Source organism: Hemitrygon akajei, chromosome 28, assembly GCF_048418815.1.
Source record: "Hemitrygon akajei chromosome 28, sHemAka1.3, whole genome shotgun sequence".
Lineage (NCBI taxonomy): Eukaryota > Metazoa > Chordata > Chondrichthyes > Myliobatiformes > Dasyatidae > Hemitrygon > Hemitrygon akajei.
Window position 1 is genome coordinate 18,686,979 of NC_133151.1, and position 19,766 is coordinate 18,706,744.

The following is a 19,766-nucleotide window of genomic DNA, read 5'->3' on the forward strand; positions in this document are numbered from 1 at the left end:
GGGGGGGGGGGGGGGGGGGGGAGTTGGACAATAACTCCCAAAACCTACAGACGCTGTCGTCAGGAAAGGTGCAGGGGAACACCACCCCTGCAGGTTTCCCTCCACATCACAGTTTGCACCCATCTACAGGGTGCACTGCAGAATCTCACCAGGACTCCTCAAACTCAATCCACCAATTCCATCGGCCAGAAGGACGAGGGATGAGGGTTGCAAAAGCACAGGGAACGCCAGCAATACGCTACGGTCTGTGTGGGTGGATGGCGCCTGGGAACACCACGTAATTGTAGATAGATGCGGATGGGGGAGAGGGTGCCAGGTGAACTCGTCAGAGAGCGCTGCCCTTCAGCCCATCTAGTACATGCTGAACTGTTATTCTACCCAAGACCAGAAAACCTGCAGACGCTGGAAATCCAAATCTCACACACAAAATGCTGGGGGACCTCAGCAGGCCAGGCAGCATCTATGGAAAAGAGTAAACAGTCTATGTTTCGGGCTGAGACCCTTCATCAGGACTGATCTTAGAGCAGGTTAAAGGGTCAGCACGACCTTGTGGGCGAAGAGCCTGTACTGTGTTGTACATGTTCTACGTTCTAATAATTGCTGGCTTTGCCGGTGACAACCAGATCCTAAAGCGTTAGGTTTTAAACCGTTCTGCAGAGGACTAAAGCGAAAAACTAATCAGTGCATGTTTGAATGACGAAAGGAAGTCTGGATAACTAGAGTCCTTTTCCCAGGGCTGAAATGGCTAACACGAGGGGACATAGTTGTAAGGTGCTTAGAATTAGGTACCAAGGGGATGTCAGAGCTAAGTTTTCCACACAGTGATTGGTGGAGGCGTGGAATGCACTGCCAGCGACGCTGGTGGAGTCGGACACAATAGGGTCCTTTAAGAGACTCTTAGATAGGTACACGGAGCTTAGAAAAATAGGGCTATGCGGTAGGGCAGAGTAGGTTACATGGTTGGCACAACATTGTGGGCTGAAGGGCCTGTAATGTGCTGTAGGTTTCTACGTTCTATGCTGTTTGAACCCATGAACGCTACCTCACGACTTTCTGCTCTCTTTTGCATGACTTGTTCAATCACTACACATTTATCCTGTTTTTCTGTATTGCACAGTACTGCTGTTGCAAAACAAATTCCACATGTCAGTGACAATAAACCTCATTCTGAATCTGTGATATAACTGCCAGTGTGACTGTGATTTTCATCCAGAGCAGTGCCTACACGTTACACCGTAACCAAACCACTGCCTGTGTGGTACCACCATAACCAGAGCCGTGCCTGTACAGTCTCACCCTAACCAGACTAGCAACTGTACGTTCCAGAGACACCATGAAACTTTGCCCCAGCGAGATCCATTACGGCAAGCTCCCGCAAACAGAAGTAAATGACCGCATGATCTGCTTTGCGACATCATTGGTCTGGGGGCACCTGGAGAGCTCCCATTCTGTTTGTTCAACAGCTTTATGGGATCTTGGACAGGACAGGAGACCATGGCTTTAGGTCCCACCTATGAGAAGCTGCTTCAGTATAGGACTCAGCCGGATTTCTACCCCGAGCAACCCTCTCTCACTGATGCCTCCCTCTGGCGTTCCTCCCTATACAGTCCCTCGACAGATAGTCACTCCCTCATTCCTCCCCTCAGCAACACATGGAGTGACTTTCTCCTTAACCTCCTGGAGCCCGATTCCAATTCTCAGACCTCTCGTACTCAGGGGCGAAGGTCTTAGAGCACTAGACCCTTCAGCCCATCAAACCCGTGCCAAACTGTTATTCTGCCTCATCCCATTTATCCACAGCTGGACCACAGCCCTCTGTACCCCTCCCCTCCATGTCCCTATCCAAACTTCTCTTAAACTTTGAAATCGAACGCACATTCACCACTTCTGCTGGCAGCTCGTTCCAAACTCTCACCACCCTCTGAGTGAAGAAGTTCCCCCTATTTCATCTTTACCCTTAACCTGACGTCTCACTCCAGTCCCACCCAACCTCAGTGGAAAAGGCCTGCTTGTATTTAACCACATAACAATTACAGCACGGAAACAGGCCATCTTGGCCCTTCTAGTCCGTGCCGAACACTTACTCTCACCGAGTCCCACCAACCTGCACTCAGCCCATAACCCTCCATTCCTTTCCTGTCCATATACCTATCCAATTTTACTTTAACTGACAATACCGAACCTGCCTCTACCACTTCTACTGGAAATTATTCCTATAATTTGGTATAATTTTGTATACCTCTATTAAATCTCCTCTCAGTCTTCTACATTCCAAGGAATAAAGTCCTAACCTATTTAATCTTTCCTTATAACTCCAGACCTGGCAACATTCTCCATAACGTACTGGTTAGGTACAGGAGTACATTCAGCCAGAGACTCATTCCACCGAGATGTAACACCGAGCGTCATAGGAAGTCATTCCTGCCTGTGGCCATCAAACTTTACAACTCCTCCCTCGGAGTGTCAGACACCCTGAGCCAATAGGCTGGTCCTGGACTTATTTCCACTTGGCATAATTTACTTATTATTCCTTAATTATTTATGGTTTTATATTGCTATATTTCAGATTCAGATTCAGTTTATTGTCATTTAGAAACCACAAATGCAATGCAGTTAAAAAATGAGACAACGTTTCTACACTATTCTAGGTTGGTGTGACTGTAACGAAACCCAATTTCCCTCAGGATCAATAAAGTATGTCTGTCTGTCTAAGTTTTCTCTGTACTCTTTCAACCTTGTTTACATTTTTCCTGTAGGTAGCTGTACAACTGTTCACAATACTCCAAATCAGGCCTCACCAACATCTTATACAACTTCAACATAACATCCCATCTCTTGTACTCATTCCAACTCCGGTTTATGAATGCAAATCTGCCAAGAGCTTTATCTACCTGCAATGCCACTTTCAAGGAACTCTGGTTCTGTACTCCCAGATCTCCCCGTTCTACCACACTCCTCAGTGCCCTACAGTTCACCAGTCCTACCCTGGTTTGTGCTTCCAAAGTGCAACACCTCACACTTTCCTGCATGAAATTCCACCTGCCATTTTTCACCCCACTTCCCCAGCTGCTCCAGATCCCACTGCAAAGGTTTGGTAGCCTTCCTCGCAGTCTGCTGCGCCCCCAGTCTCGGTGTCATCTGCAAATTCGCTGATCTGTACTTGCCGAGTCCTGGCCGCTGAGACTATGATGCCCAGGCGAGACTACTACGTTTGTGCACTACCGTCTCTCGGCTGCAGACATGCCCAAGGAGACACCCCCGCCCCCCCCCCCCCCCCCAACTGGGGTCTATGAGCAGACTGGTTGTCCCATTGCGGCGGCCGCATAAAGCCACACTGGCCTCCTGCCACCAGATGGCGCAAACCCGCTGAACGCGAAGTACTTCCATACGACTGGTGACAAGACATTGCAGAAAGCGGGGGTTACGTGTGAAAGTTTGGTCACTTCTTTTCTGCCAAACAAACATTCCATCAAGAGACACGTCAACGGATGGCTAAGCAGGCAGGGTGGTCACCGCACAGGGATTCTACAAAGGAAACGTTTCTCGTTTCTGTAGCATTCTTCCGAAACTCAGGACATCCCAAAGAATTTGACAGCCAATGAAATATGGTCAATTGTGCAAGGGCACAAATGCAGTAGCCCATCCCTGACAAAACCCAAGCAGCAAATATTTCTTTTTTAGAGCGTTCCGAGCACAGCTGGAGGGGGAGGAGGCACTGAGAAGCAGCAGCAAGATTAGCGGTGTAGCACGTCACAACACACCTTCCCCCAACCCCACCCAATGTGGGTGCTGGGACGTTGCGTCAGGAGCAGGGCTTCCCGAGTCGGGTGTGTGGGGGGAGTATTTCCTGCGGCCCAGGATGCCTGGGGACAGCAAAGCACAGAAGATTAGGGGGCGCGCACGCCACGGGTAAAAAGCCCATCCCCCCACTGGGTGGCCACTACACCTCACTTCACCCCCCACACTCTTCCCGGGTGCACTTCAGTGACCATAAATGTGCACAGGCCAAGGACACATGCCCTGGTTAAGATCTTTCATCAGGGAGATACGCAATATAAAAAGGTGGGGGGGGGGGGGGGGGAGGAGGTAGAGCAAGAACTAGCAGGTAATAGAGGATCCAGGTGCAAGGGTGAGGGGAGGTGAGGAGAGCGAAAAAAATGGTGTACAGAGCTGGCAGGTGATGGGTGGATCCAGGTGAGGGGATGGGGGAACAGAGGGCGTGGTTTACAGAGCTGGGAGGTGATGGGTGGATCCAGGTGAGGGGATGGGGGAACAGAGGGCGTGGTTTACAGAGCTGGCAGGTGATGGGTGGATCCAGGTGAGGGGATGGGGGAACAGAGGGCGTGGTTTACAGAGCTGGCAGGTGATGGGTGGATCCAGGTGAGGGGATGGGGGAACAGAGGGCGTGGTTTACAGAGCTGGGAGGTGATGGGTGGATCCAGGTGAGGGGATGGGGGAACAGAGGGCGTGGTTTACAGAGCTGGCAGGTGATGGGTGGATCCAGGTGAGGGGATGGGGGAACAGAGGGCGTGGTTTACAGAGCTGGCAGGTGATGGATGGATCCAGGTGAGGGGATGGGGGAACAGAGGGCGTGGTTTACAGAGCTGGCAGGTGATGGGTGGATCCAGGTGAGGGGACGGGGGAACAGAGGGCGTGGTTTACAGAGCTGGCAGGTGATGGGTGGATCCAGGTGAGGGGACGGGGGAACAGAGGGCGTGGTTTACAGAGCTGGCAGGTGATGGGTGGATCCAGGTGAGGGGACGGGGGAACAGAGGGCGTGGTTTACAGAGCTGGCAGGTGATGGGTGGATCCAGGTGAGGGAATGGGGGAACAGAGGGCGTGGTTTACAGAGCTGGCAGGTGATGGGTGGATCCAGGTGAGGGGATGGGTGAACAGAGGGCGTGGTTTACAGAGCTGGCAGGTGATGGGTGGATCCAGGTGAGGGGATGGGGGAACAGAGGGCGTGGTTTACAGAGCTGGCAGGTGATGGGTGGATCCAGGTGAGGGGATGGGGGAACAGAGGGCGTGGTTTACAGAGCTGGCAGGTGATGGGTGGATCCAGGTGAGGGGATGGGGGAACAGAGGGCGTGGTTTACAGAGCTGGCAGGTGATGGGTGGATCCAGGTGAGGGGATGGGGGAACAGAGGGCGTGGTTTACAGAGCTGGCAGGTGATGGGTGGATCCAGGTGAGGGGATGGGGGAACAGAGGGCGTGGTTTACAGAGCTGGGAGGTGATGGGTGGATCCAGGTGAGGGGATGGGGGAACAGAGGGCGTGGTTTACAGAGCTGGCAGGTGATGGGTGGATCCAGGTGAGGGGATGGGGGAACAGAGGGCGTGGTTTACAGAGCTGGCAGGTGATGGGTGGATCCAGGTGAGGGGATGGGGGAACAGAGGGCGTGGTTTACAGAGCTGGGAGGTGATGGGTGGATCCAGGTGAGGGGATGGGGGAATAGAGGGCATGGTTTACAGAGCTGGGAGGTGATGGGTGGATCCAGGTGAGGGGATGGGGGAATAGAGGGCGTGGTTTACAGAGCTGGGAGGTGATGGGTGGATCCAGGTGAGGGGATGGGGGAATGTGAGCAACACAGCAGGTCGGGCAGGGAATAAATCATCAACGTTTCAAGCTGATCACTGAAAAACTGATGTTGGTGCCGTGGGGTTGGAGACAAAGCAGAGTTATAAGGAGCTTTGGCACTTCCAGCCATCATCTCTCAACTTCTTTCACCATTCCTACTCACCCCCTCCCTCACCTGAATTCACCCACCACCTTCCAACTCTGTACACCATTCCCACTCTCCCCCTCCCTCACCTAAATTCATCCATCTCCTAATCCATACGCCATTCCCAGTCTACCCCTCCCTCACCTAAATTCATCCATCTCCTAATCCATACGCCATTCCCAGTCTACCCCCTCCCTCATGTGGATCCACCCATCACCTCCCACTGTACACCATTCCCACTCCCCTCTCCCTCATGTGGATCCACCCATCACCTCCCACTGTACACCATTCCCACTCCCCCCTCCCTCACCTGGATCCACCCATCACCTCCAACTCCATACACCATTCCCACTCCCCCCTCCCTCACCTGGATCCACCCATCACTTCCCACTGTACACCATTCCCACTCTCCCCCTCCCTCACCTAAATTCATCCATCTCCTAATCCATACATCATTCCCATTCTCCCCCTCCCTCGCCTAAATTCATCCATCTCCTAATCCATACGCCATTCCCACTCTCCCCCTCCCTCACCTGGATCCACACATCACCTCCCACTGTACACCATTCCCACTCTCCCCCTCCCTCACCTAAATTCATCCATCTCCCAACTCCATACACCATTCCCAGTCTACCCCCTCCCTCACCTGGATCCACCCATCACCTCCCAACTCCGTACATCATTCCCAGTCTACCCCCTCCCTCACCTGGATCCATCCATCACCTCCAACTCCATACACCATTCCCAGTCTACCCCCTCCCTCACCTGGATCCACCCATCACTTCTCACTGTAAACCATTCCCACTCCCCCCTCCCTCACCTGGATCCACCCATCACCTCCAACTCCATACACCATTCCCACTCTCCCCCTCCCTCACAGGAATTCACCCATCATCTCCCAACATCAAACATCATTTCTGCTCTCCCCCTCCCTCATTACTTGCCAGCTCTTGCTCCCACCCTTTATATACCAGCTCTCTCCCCTCTTTCTTTCCTGTTCTAATGAAGGGTCTCACCCTGAAACATCAACTGCCCATTTTCCTCCATAGAGAAGGGTAAGAAGAGGAGTGGATCGCATTGACACCTGCTGAATACTGAAAGGCCCAGACACAGTGATGTGGAGAGGATGTTACCTCTACAAGGACACACCTTTAGGACAGAGATGAGAAGGAATTTTCTTAGCCAGGGGAATTCATTGCCAAAGATGGCTGCAGAGGCTAAATTATTAGGTGCATTTAAAGCACAGATTGATAGGTATTTGATGAGTAAGGGTGTCAAAGGTTACAGGGAGAAGGCATTGAGAGGGAGAGGTGGAACGTGGAGCAGATGCTCCTTTTTTGTAAGGTCTTATTATGCTTTGCCTGACACACTGAGTTCCCCCACCTCCTTTGAGTGCTTCAGCATCTGCAGACTCTCCTGAATTCAGTTCCCCACAGACCACGCAGTCTTTGTTTTGGGAGGAGGCACCTGGTGGGACACATAATCTGTGTAGCTCATTCCTCCCAGCAAACTAGCAACCCACCACGGCAACATGAGCGAGGGTCTCATTCCAGGGGTGACAACGGAGAACCCAAACAACAGTCTTGAAATCTGATGAAACCACGAGAAACACAATATTGTGGAAAAGGGAGAGAAACAGAGAGAAATAGAGAGAGAAAGTGAAAGAGTGGGAACAGGGGGACAGGGAGTGAGAGGGGGAGAGAGGGTGGACAAGGGGTGGAGAGGGGGACAAGAGAGAGGGGGCAGAGACAGAGGGATGGGGGAACAGAGAGGTGCAGGGGAAAGGGGGGAGAGGGGACAAAGGGAGGGGGGGGACAGAGAGTGTGAGAGAGAGAAGGACAGAGACACGGAGAGAGGGGAGGGAGAGAGAGATCAGGGAACAGAGAGAGAGATGACAGGGGAGGGGGGGCAGAGAGAGGGGGGACAGGGAGAGGGGGAGAGAAAACGCCAGAGAGAGGCTAAGAGAGAGGGGGGGCTAAAAGGGAGACTGAGGGGTAACAAAGAGAGAAGGACAGAGAGAGAGAGGGGGATGGAGAGAGGGGGACAGAGAAAGTTAGAGAGAGGGAGAGGGACAGAGAGATCGAGGAACAGAAAGAGAGATGACAGCGGAGGGAGGGAACAGAGAGAGAGGGGGACAGGGAGAGATAGAGAGGGACAGGGAGAGGGGGGGGCAGAGAGAGAGGGAGTGATAGAGAGAGGGGAGAAAAGGGGGAAGAGGGAGAGGGGGAGAGAGGGGGAGGGAGGGGGAGGGGGAGAGGGGGAGAGGGGGAGAGGGGGGAGAGGGGGAGAGGGGGAGAGGGTGAACAGACAGACAGAGAGAGAGGGGGGAGGACGGGCAGAGGGGATATGAGAGAGAGAGAGAGACAGACAGACAGAGAGGTGGGGGGGGGTTGGAGAAAGAGAGAGATAGAGCAGGTGAACAGACAGAGAGAGAGGAAGGGGGGATATGAGAGAGAGAGAGAGATACACACAGACAGAAAGACAGAGACACTCAGAGACAGAGAGAGGGTGAGTGAGAGACAGAGGCAGAGAGAGAGAATAACCTTACAGCTTAGAGACCCCACCTCATCACCTGGGTCTTTATTCTCTCTCGCTCCGCAGATGCTGCCTAACCTGCCGAGCCTATGCACGGTTTCAGCTTCCACTTCAAGCCTTCCATAGCTGGCAGTACTTTTAAGCCGGTACAGACTCCGCTTGGTCAGATCCAGGGAAAGGATGGCAGGAGGGCCGGAGGTGTCGAGTTTCCCGGCTCTCCATATGATTTAAGGTCACCCTTAGCAACTAGGGGTCGGGGAGTGGGCAAATCACCATGAGGACCACATTGATTATATTGACATCAGCAAAATAAAACGCAGAGCCTTGTGGGCGTTTAATGAAGAAACATGCTGTACCGGTGTTGGAATGGATTTCCCAATCCCTGCTGTCGAAGGGTGTAACGAGAGATCGGGTGTCTTCTTCTGAGGAGGAATAGAGACCAGATTACTTGCGTTTACGGTCCACTAACACACACGCGTGGCTGCCTTATTGGGTTTAAAGAGATGCCGGGGGAATTTAAGGTGCAACTTTCCTTCCCTGTCTTCCCCGCTCTCTTGCTCTCACGCAGGGTAACAAAAAAATCATGAGTAAGGCTGGGAAAAATCAAACTGCTTTGACTAACAGGCATTTGGCTTTTTATCTTTGGCTTTCTGGAGGGTGGAGTGGAATGTAATGGTGCAGGAGTCACATCAAGTGGACTTTATGTACGTAAGTGTCGGGTAAATTCCATCTTTAAGACTTTCTGTTCTTGGTCTCTGTGATTGGGGGTACTTGAGGGGATTGGAACAGGTTTCATTGGCTGTTTTAGGAGCTCTAGGATGTCCTGAGGTTATAAAAGGCGCTGGTTAAACACAAGAGCTTTCATCTTCTTCCCTTCTCGCTCTCTCTGCCTTCCCTGCATCCGCTCGCCACAACCCCCTTCCACGAGGTTCCCCTCTTTGCTACCCAGCTAGTGGGGAGGGGTCGCGGGCGAGGGGCACGGGGTTGGTGGGGGGCGAGTGAACAAGGAGCCATTACCAGTTCCCGCTCGGGAGAGTTCGGTCTGGAACCCGGGAGCCCATTCTTGGTCGGAGTCTTGGCTTCCTTCTTCGGGAACTGGATTTTCTTCAGATCCAAGCGTTCGGGGGTCACCCACTCATCCAGGCGCTTGTTGACTGCAAGAGAGGAAGAGGAATGAGACCTAAGAATTCGCATAGGCAAAGGATACGCGCCGGCCCACTCACTCACTCACTACTTCCACCCACACCTCTAAGGACAGGAGGCTGTTCTGAGTCCTGTTTTGGAGATTGACAATAGACAATAGATTAATAGGTTCAGGAGTAGGCCATTCAGCCCTTCGAGCCAGCACCACCATTCAATGTGATCATGGCTGATCATCCACAATCAGTACCCCGTTCCTGCCCTCTCCCCATATCCCTTGACTCCGCTATCTTTAAGAGCTCTATCTAAATCTTTCTTGAAAGCATCCAGAGAATTGGCCTCCACTGCCTTCTGAGGCACAGCACTCCATAGATCCACATCTCCCTGGGTGACAACCCCCAACCCTTGCTCCAGGCTCATTTCGTTAAAGACACCCACCGAATTGAGACCCACACAAGCAGTCTGAGTTCTAACATAAATGTCCAGGACCAATACCAGCACTGGTCGGTGACCTCAAGGTAGTCCAGTGACCAGGAGGTGGGCAGATCCTTGTCATGAAGGCATTTCTGAGACATTACTTTTGGATTAAGGCAATTAAAGCAGTTCTCCCAAACGTAGTCCATGAATCGACACCTTCCAGTGCTCCACCTGAGATCCGAACCCTCATTCCAACCCCCACTGCCTCACCCCAGCAGGGAGCTGCTCAGCTGATCAAACCCACCCAGCTATAAGATTAGCTTTACTTGCCACAGCCTGGGGCAAGATACATTGTTTTGCGTTAACGGCCAGCAAAGTCTGATGTGCTGGGGGCAGCCCGCAAGTGTTGCCACGTTTCCGGCGCCGAATTGCACGCCCGCAAACTTGCTAACCCTAACCCGTACATCTTTGGAAGGTAGGAGGAAACCAGAGCACCTGCAGGAAATCCATGCGGTCACGGGGAGAGCGTACAAACTCCTTACAGGCTGTGGCTTGACGCAAGAGGAGTACTTGAGGTCTCTGAAGGCTGTACTTGGAGTTTAGAAGGATGGGGGAACCTTACTGACCCCTACCTTATCCTGAAAGGCTTGGACAGGGTAGACATGGAGCAGGAGATACTAGGACCAGAGGCCTCCGCCTGAGAACAAAAGGGACCTTTAGATCAGAGATGCAGAGGAATTTCCACAGAGGGTGATGGAGGCCAAGTCATTTGGGCATATTTAGAATCATGGAGTACCACAGGACAGAAATATGCCCTTCGGCCCATCCACTTCGTGCAGACCCATTGACCCGCACTTGGAAGATAGGCAATTGACGATTGGTAAGGGGGCCAAGGGGTGAGAAGGAGAATGGAGTTTAAAAAAAAACCACACACAACCTTGATGGAATGGCTGAGCAGAACTCAATGGGCTGAGTGGCCTAATTCAGCTCCTACGTCTTTGGCTCTCAATCCAATCGTGGCCGATTCTGCATCTCAATACCACACTTGTGTTCTCTCTCCACCGCTTGAATCCCTTTTGTCAAACCCGTTTTCTTCTCAAAGGAACGGTGGGGCAGCATGATAGCGTAGTGGTTAACACGACGGGTTACAGTACCAGCGCCCCGGGTTCAATTCCCGCCGGGGTCTGTACGGAGTTTGTACGTTCTTCCCGTGACCGTGTGGTAGGTTAATTGGTCATTGTAAATTGTCCTGTGATCAGGCTAGGATTAAATCAGAGCAGCACGAAGGGTCGGAAGAGCCTGTTTCATGCACTGTGGAGAGAATTCCACCACCTGAATGGAGAGATATCCCCAATCTCCATGACTGTTCCTATTGCTCCTAGGTAAGTGACCTCTGCTTCTCAATAAACTCCTCCCCGCCACAACCAGGCAAAGAATCTCCCCGTATTCAGAACTCTTATGAATCCTACTGAGTACAGGGCTTGTGAACTCCACCTCTCTCTGCATGGCAATCTCGCCGTTCCAGCAGTTCCGACCACTGAATCACTGCTCGGATAAAGACATCAGCCTCCCCTCCAAGGACTTCATCCATACATCCCAGAGACTCATCCCCACTGGTACCGTACCCCGGTGTTACACAGTGACAGACCCGTCCCCACCAGTACCGTACCCGGTGTTACACAGTGACGGACCCGTCCCCACCAGTACTGTACCCCGGTGTTACACAGTGACGGACCCATCCCCACCGGTACCGTACCCCGGTGTTATACAGAGACAGACCCGTCCCCACCGGTACCGTACCCCGGTGTTACACAGTGACGGACCCGTCCCCACCAGTACCGTACCCCGGTGTTACACAGTGACAGACCCCTCCCATAAAGCCACATCACGGCTGATTTATTTCCCCCCTTCAACCCCATCAGTACCATACCCCAATATTAAACAGTGACAGTCCCACGTAACTTAATCAGTTGTTTATGATACCATGCAGAGATAATAAACACAGCAGAGAGACCAAACAAATAGCCCAGGAGGAGTACTTACAGTCAATGTAATGGACATAGAACACCTTCCTCCCATTGATGTCCTTCACACTGAGGATCTCTGCCAGTGCTGAGTGGAAAAGGAGCAAATAACATGTCAGTTGTTTTATATACAGTGGATTCCAGTTAATTGGGCCATCGGTTAATCGGGACAGCCTCTTATTTGGGACAACTCTTCAGAACAAAACAAATCTAGACAATAGTGAGGATTCCCTTCATTTATCTGAAACGCTTAATTGGGACAGGAGGCAGGAGCCGAGCAGTTTCTAACTAGCGTCAGTTGTGTACTGTTGCACGGCCATTAGACACTACGTCATACTTAGAACTAAGTTTTTTAAATAGCGTCTTGTGCGTGTGTCTGCGTTTGTCACTGTTAGTTGGCAAGAAATAAGCAGGAAGACCATTCAGAACTGTTTTGGTCACTGCTGTTTCAAGCATTCAGGCTGGGAGTGAAAATTAAACAATTTGACTATTTCTACCAGTTGGGAACTACGAAGAATTTGAAGGTTATCGACAATCACCTTGAATGCTACTATGAAAATGAGGATTTGGAGGATTCTATTGTTGAAAGCATTATATAAAGGCAGTCCACTATCTGCTTTGGGTGTCTGTGCTGACTTTGTTCATTTACAGTCAACCAAAAAAACACAGCAGCGTACACTGGACAAATTCCTCTATCTATAACTATTAGAGCCAATACACAGTTTTATAGTACTGTAGTAATATTCGTAGTGTTCTAATTTGGTCTGTATTTCTTTTAAATACATAATTTGTTACTTCGATTGTATTTTTTATATCTTTTTAACTATTTCCATTGAACTTTGGTTAATTGGGACAACCGCCTAATTGGGCCAAACTGTACTGGTTGTCCAAGCCCCCGCCAGCCTCAAAGACAGACACTGCAAATGGACGTAAATGCCCGTGACAACAAGTTACGGGGGAAGAACAGCTTCCAGCCACTGCCAGATTTCACTAACTCCACAGATGTGCTGGTTGCCTCACCGTCTGCCACCGCGCAGGACTGGAAAAAGCTGCACCAGCCTCCCCAGCATCGAGGACATCTTCAAAAGGTGATGCCTCAAGAAGGCAGCGTCCATCATTAAGGTCCCCCCATCATCCAGGGCGTGCCCTTTCCTCATTACTTCCAACAAGCAGGAGGTTCAGGAGCCTGAAGACCCGCACTCAAATTTTCAGCAAGTTTCTTCCCCTCGGCCATCAGATCTCCGAACGGACAATGAAACCATCAACGCTACCTCACTACTTTTGGCCCTCTTTGCACTGATTATTTAATTCAATCTTGTTATAATTCATTTCTTATTTTACTATTATGCATTGCATTGTGCTGCTGCTGAAAAATAACAAATTTCACGACATACGCCCGTGATGGTCTAATTCTGTTCGTTTTATGGACTCCAGAAGCAGCACCTCTGGTGGTGGGGAGGTGGTTACTGCACCCTGATAGACAGCTACAGCACCCCTACTGGCAGGGAGGAGGACGCAAGACCCTGACTAACCACTTGCTGGCAAGAGAGAGAACATTACATCCAATTTGTGGGTGAAGGAATCCACACCTTGACTCACAACATGGCCACACCCCCTGGTGATTGGAAGCAGGCTCTTATACGTCGACTAACAGAGTGGTGTTTAAGACAGGGACATGAGATCCAGCACCAAGTCCTAGGAGGAGGGAAGAGAGCTCTGCAACCCCCTGTAATGAGCAGTTTTGTGTGAGATGCTCTGGATTTCCCGGATCTGCCAAATCTCTCATGGTGAATATCGAAAGGCCCGTGACTGAAATCAGTAGCACCCCTAGTGGCCGGGGTGTGAATGACAGCACAGGGGGAGTCAGGGAAGGAGAGGGCCAACCATCAGATGGTTTCTGAAGAGAAAAAGTTGCTCGACAAGATTAACCAACTTGTAGCGTAGCTCAAACTGTATGTCTGTTTTAGTTCAGCGAATTCCCTGCCTCAGGCAGAGGGGTTTATAAAATTACGAGGGGATAGATTAGGTGGATGGTGGCGGTCTTTCTCCCCCAAGGTAGAGGCACCTAAAACTAGATGACAGTAAAAACAGCCCAGAGAACCAGCGGGGTCTCCATCACCCCTACTTGCGACTTATCAAGGACCTCAACCGTTGTTGAGGATCCCTACCACCCATCCTACAATCTCTCTGACCCACTACTGTCAGGAAGGAGGTACCGGAGCATCAGGACTCGGACTGCCAGACTGGTTAACAGGTTCTCTCCCCAAGCTGTGAGACTTTTGAATACCCTGCCTCCACCGAGGTCCCGTCACCAGGACAGCAAGCTGTTTACTGCCCAGTACATTCATTTTCAATGATATTTATTCACTAACTTATGGTAATATTTTGCTTTATGTGCTGCGAGTGTTATAGGCTTTGCGGGTGCACCACGATCCAGGGGAATCTCCTATTCCATCCAGGCTGATTTATTATCCCTCTCAACCCCATTCTCCTGCCTTCTCCCCATATCCTTTGACAGCCTGACTAATCAAGGACCTATCAACCTCCACCTTAAATATACCCAGTGACTTGCCCACCACAGAATTCCACAGATTCACCACCCTCTGGCTAAAGAAATTCCTCCTCGTTTCCATTCTAAATGGGAGGTTCCTCTATTCTGAGCCAGTACCCTCTGGTCCTAGACTCCCCACACTATAGAAAACATCCTCTCCGCAAATCCACTCTATCTCTGCCTTTCAACAGTCGATAGGTTTCAATGAGATCCCCCGCCCCCACCGATACTTCTAAATTCCAACGAGTATACGCCCAGAGCTATCAACTGCTCCTCATACGATACTCCTTTCATAGAAACATAGAAAATAGGTGCAGGAGTAGGCCACTCGGCCCTTCGAGCCTGCACCGCCATTCAGTATGATCATGGCTGATCATCCAACTCAGAACCCTGTACCTGCTTTCTCTCCATACCCCCTGATCCCTTTAGCCACAAGGGCCATATCTAACTTCCTCTTAAATATAGCCAATGAACCGGCCTCAACTGTTTCCTGTGGCAGAGAATTCCACAGATTCACCACTCTCTGTGTGAAGAAGTTTCTCCTCATTTCGGTCCTAAAAGGCTTCCCCTTTATCCTTAAAACTGTGACCCCTCGTTCTGGACTTCCCCAACATCGGGAACAATCTTCCTGCATCAATCCTTTCAATCCTGGAATCGTTCTCAAGAACCTCATCTCAGCCCTCTCCAATGTGAGCACACTCTTTCTTAAATAAGGGGTCCGAAACCGTTCACAATGCTCCAAGTGAGGCCTTATAAAGCCTCAACATTACATCGTATACAGTCAGATGACAAAAAAAGCATGAGCTTGAAGTGAAGTTTAAGGTAAGAGAGGAAAAATTGAAGAGGAACCTGAGAGGCAGGTTTTGAGAGGGTGGTGAGCGTACAGACTGAGCTGTCAGAGGACGTGGCGGAGGTGGGTACAACTGGAATGCTTGAGAGGGATGGGCCCATAACGTACCAGGTTCTTAAGTTCCTGTGCATTCAAGTCGCCATACCAGAAGATGATGCCACCTCACAAGGGTGCATAACATCTTGAGGGGCTCAGGATAGGGGAGCCAAGAACCAGAGGGCACAGGTTTAAGGTGAGAGGGGTGAGGTTTCGAAGTTCAAAGTCAATTTTATAATCTAAGTACATATTTGTCACCACGTACAAGCCCAAAACTCATTTTCCTGTGGGCATACTCAGCAAATCGATGGAACAGCAACTATAACAGGATCCGTGAAAGATCAAGCAGAGTGCAGACAGGATCCTGAGGGAAACCTTCCCACACAGCAGATTATCCAAATATGAAACCTGCAGGTTGAGGCAGGGATATTAACAGCATTTAAAGGGTACTTGGGCAGGTACATGGATAAGAAAGGATCAGAGGATAGTGGACAAACCGTAGGCAATTAGGACTAGAATAGGATGAAAACCCTGGCCAGTCGGGCCGAATGGCCTATCCTTACAGCTACGGTGCAGCAGCGCCCCCAGCGGCGGAGAGGTCGCAACCTGAAACCTCCGTATGCAGCGCCTGCAGCGGCGGGGAGGTCGCCACTTCATCCCCGCGCTGCAGCGCCCCTAGCGGCGGGGAGGGCGTTACCTCACCGCTCCCCACACATTCACCGCCCGCCATGTTTGATGCTTACGCCACTCGTCCTCGTTCTCCTGGTTCCTCCTGAGGACGGGCAGCCGGCAGCCCTCGATCACCTCCATCATCCGAGATGTGGAGAGGACAAGAAGCCGGAGGGTAAACGGGCCGCGGCGGCGACCTTCAGGCGACGACCTCTTCGTTCCCTCCTTCTCCCTCCGTGCGCGGAGCGGGCGGCGGCGGCGCCTCCTCCTTCACCGATTCGTCGCCTCCGCCATCTTGCTTCCACCTTCAAGGCCCCGGCGGACGGGCGAGGTGGCGGCACTCCGCCTGATCCCCCACACGACAGCAAAAAAAATCCCAAATTAAACAAATCTACCTGCACCCCACCCTAATAACACAATCAAAATACATTTACACCCAATAACGCCAATATTTCTTGTTTAATCTAATTTTATTGGCGGAAAACACAGAGGTGGCTTATATAGTAGTCCTGCACACTGCCTGATATTTCTTTTTCCCCCAAGAAAAATCACAAATTTTCCCTCAGTTTGGCGGCTGCTGTTGCAGATTTAGTATCTTCACGTTTTCTTCAGGCAAGGCAGCCTGCTGGAGCTGTACTGGTGGTTTGTTCCTTAACTTTAAGCTACTGTGGCAAGTTCCTGGCCCTCAACAAGTTGCCAAGTGAAGAGGCAATGTGGGCATTGGCATCACCTCCCTTGACCTGCTGGGTTCATGTTGAAACTTCTTGCAGCCAGCACACCTTGATTGTCTACAGCAGACTGAACCCGAAGGTCAGAGTCCCATCACCAGGGAGTCCTGGGAGAGCCAGAGGTCTAGTATTTATTTTTTTCTTAATTTAGAGATATAGCCCAGCAGCCCATCTATTTAACCCTAGCCTAATCACAGGACAACTTACACCAACCGATTAACCTACTAAGTTCAAAGGTCAAACTACATTTATTATCAAAGTGTGTATGCAGTATATAACCAAGAGAAAAGCTGCAGACTCTGGAGGTCCAAGCAAAACCCAAGTCTTGCCGAAGGGTCTCGGCCCGAAATATTGACTGTAGTTTTTTTTCCATGGATGCTGCCCAGCCTGCTGAGTTCCTCCAGCATTTTGCCTCCACAGAGCCCGTTCAAAGACAAATATACCGACACCCTCATGGGCAAAAAAAAATCATGTAAACAGCAGAAAAAACATCACCCCCCCCCCCCCACACACACACATACACACACAAACAAATTAAACCATGCAAACAGCAACAAGAACATCAGCACCCCCTCAAGTGCAAAAAGCAAATTGCGGAAATGGCAACAAGAAAGAACGTAAGAAACAGGAGCATGAGTCGGCCATCTGGCCCGTCGAGCCTGCTCCGCCATTCAATAAGAAATCATGGCTGATCTGGCCATGGACCCATCTCCACCTTCTGCCCATAACCCTTAATTCCCCTACTATGCAAAAAGGCAGAATATAAAAACACAAAATCAAAAAGAGTCCAATCCACAAACCGCAACCCAGAACTGCGGTACCATCGGGGGGGGGGGGGGGGGAGAGAGGGAGAGAGGACAATCACACGCAGACACCTCCCTCTGGCAGGTGGAGGTACGTCTTGGGAATGTACAGACCACTTACAGATGGTGTCAGAATTGAACTCCCAACTCTCGACGCCCTGAGCTGTAATACCGTCGCACCGATGGGAATGCGTGGGTGTCTGGGCCAGAGCCTGGAGGTCAGAGGCCTGAAGTCTACAAGTCAGAGAGTCCGGGGCCGAGGACTGGAGGCCCAAAGGGATTTAAAGATTGGCTAGCTGAGTGGTGTCATAACCTTACAATCAAATTCAGTAAGACCAATGAATTGATTCTGAATTTCAGGAAGGGGAAGTCGAGGGAACACACACCAGTCCCGTTCGAGAGGTCAGCAGCGGAAAGAGCGAGCAGCTTCAAGCTCCTGGGTGTCAGACTCTCTGAATATCTACCCTAGGACTAACATATCGCCGCCATTACAAAGAAGGCACGACAGCGGCCATACTTCATTAGAAATCTGAGGAGATTCGGTAGGTCGGCAGAGACTAGCATTCTGACTGGCTGCATCACCGTCTGGTACGGAGAACCCACTGCAGAGGTTTGGAAAAGGCTGCAGAAAGCTGTAAACTCAGCCAGCTCCATCACGGGCACTAGCCTCCCCTGCATCCAGGACATGCCTCGTTCTCGTCGCTACCATCAGGGAGGAGGTACAGGAGCCTGAAGACGCACGCTCAGCGATTCAGGAACAGCTTCTTCCCCTCTGCCATCCGATTTCTGAACGGACAGTGAACCCATGAACACTGTCCCGCATACAACAGAAAATCGGCAGGTGCTGGAAACCCGAGCAACACGCACAAAATGCCGGAGGGACTCAGCACCCGCGGAGAAGAGTACAGGTGACGTTTCGGGCCGAAACCTTTTGGCAGGACTGGAGGAACGAAGCTGAGGAGTAGGTTTAAAAGGTGGGGGAGCGGAGAGAGAAGCACAGGGTGATAGGTGAAACTTAGAGGGGGAGGGAAGAGCTGGGAAGTTGATTGGTGAAAGAGACAGAAGGCCATGGAAGAAGAAAAGGGGGAAGGACCACCAGAGGGAGGCGAGGAGACACGATGAGAGAGGGAAAAAGTGAAGGAGAGGGGGCGTCGGGGGGGGAGGGGAATTACCAGAAGTTTGAGAAATCGATGTTCATGCCGTCAGGTTGGAGGCTACCCAAACAGAATATAAGGTGTTGTTCCTCCAACCTGAGTGTGGCCTCATCACGACAGTGGAGGAGGCCATGGATAGACATATGGGAACGGGAAGTGGAATTAAAATGGGTGGCCACTGGGAGATCTCGCTTGTTCTGGCGGACAGAGTGGGCACTATTTCACAATATTTTTCCTCTTTTTTTTGCACTAATTTAATCTATTGTGAATTCTATTTTCATTATTATGCAGTGCAGCGTACTGCTGCCAGAAAACAGCAAATTTCACGACATTTGCCGGTGGTACTAAACCTGATTCTGATCCTCCGGTGTGCTTTATTTCTGGTGGGTACTTCGAAACATGCTGCGAAGTCAAGTCAAGTCACTTTTATTGTCATTTCGACCATAACTGCTGGTACAGTACATAGTAAAAATGAGACAACGCTTTTCAGGACCATGGTGTTACATGAAACAATACAAAAACTGGACTGAACTACATAAAAACAACACAGAAAAAACTACACTAGACTACAGACCTACCCAGGACTGCATAAAGTGCACAAAACAGTGCAGGCATTACAATAACTAATAAACAGGACAATAGATAGATAGATAGATAGATACTTTATTCATCCCCATGGGGAAATTCAACTTTTTTTCCAATGTCCCATACACTTGCTGTAGCAAAACTAATTACATACAATACTTAACTCAGTAAAAAAAAATATGATATGCATCTAAATCACCGTCTCAAAAAGCATTAATAGCTTTTAAAAAGTTCTTAAGTCCTGGAGGTAGAATTGTAAAGCCTAATGGCATTGGGGAGTATTGACCTCTTCATCCTGTCTGAGGCAGTAAGGTGGCAATAGGGCAGTAAGGTGTCAGTCCAGGCTCTGGGTATTGAGGAGTCTGATAGCTTGGGGGAAGAAACTGTTACATAGTCTGGTCGTGAGAGCCCGAATGCTTCGGTGCCTTTTCCCAGACGGCAGGAGGGAGAAGAGTTTGTATGAGGGGTGCGTGGGGTCCTTCATAATGCTGTTTGCTTTGCGGATGCAGCGTGTGGTGTAAATGTCCGTGATGGAGGGAAGAGAGACCCTGAT

The 19,766-nt window shown here is 50.7% G+C and overlaps 1 protein-coding gene across 11 annotated transcripts in view; it reads right to left on the reverse strand.

Moving 5' to 3' along the window:
• The window catches only part of LOC140717734 (histone acetyltransferase KAT5), a 48,520-nt gene extending 32,264 nt beyond the window's left edge, over positions 1–16,256 (reverse strand). For 3 of the 11 annotated variants that reach the window (XM_073031442.1, XM_073031440.1, XM_073031438.1), the window contains exons 1-5: positions 16,018–16,256; positions 11,857–11,925; positions 9,274–9,410; positions 8,613–8,678; positions 3,762–3,863 (exon numbers count right to left, since the gene is read on the reverse strand). In XM_073031442.1, coding sequence (XP_072887543.1) covers positions 3,762–3,863; positions 8,613–8,678; positions 9,274–9,410; positions 11,857–11,925; positions 16,018–16,087 — 444 coding nt within the window. In that variant the 5' untranslated portion in view covers positions 16,088–16,256. The remainder of the gene's footprint in view (positions 1–3,761; positions 3,864–8,612; positions 8,679–9,273; positions 9,411–11,856; positions 11,926–16,017) is intronic. The other 8 variants (XM_073031447.1, XM_073031446.1, XM_073031443.1 and 5 more) reach the window with 4 other exon arrangements.
• Between the last annotated feature and the right edge of the window lie 3,510 nt (positions 16,257–19,766).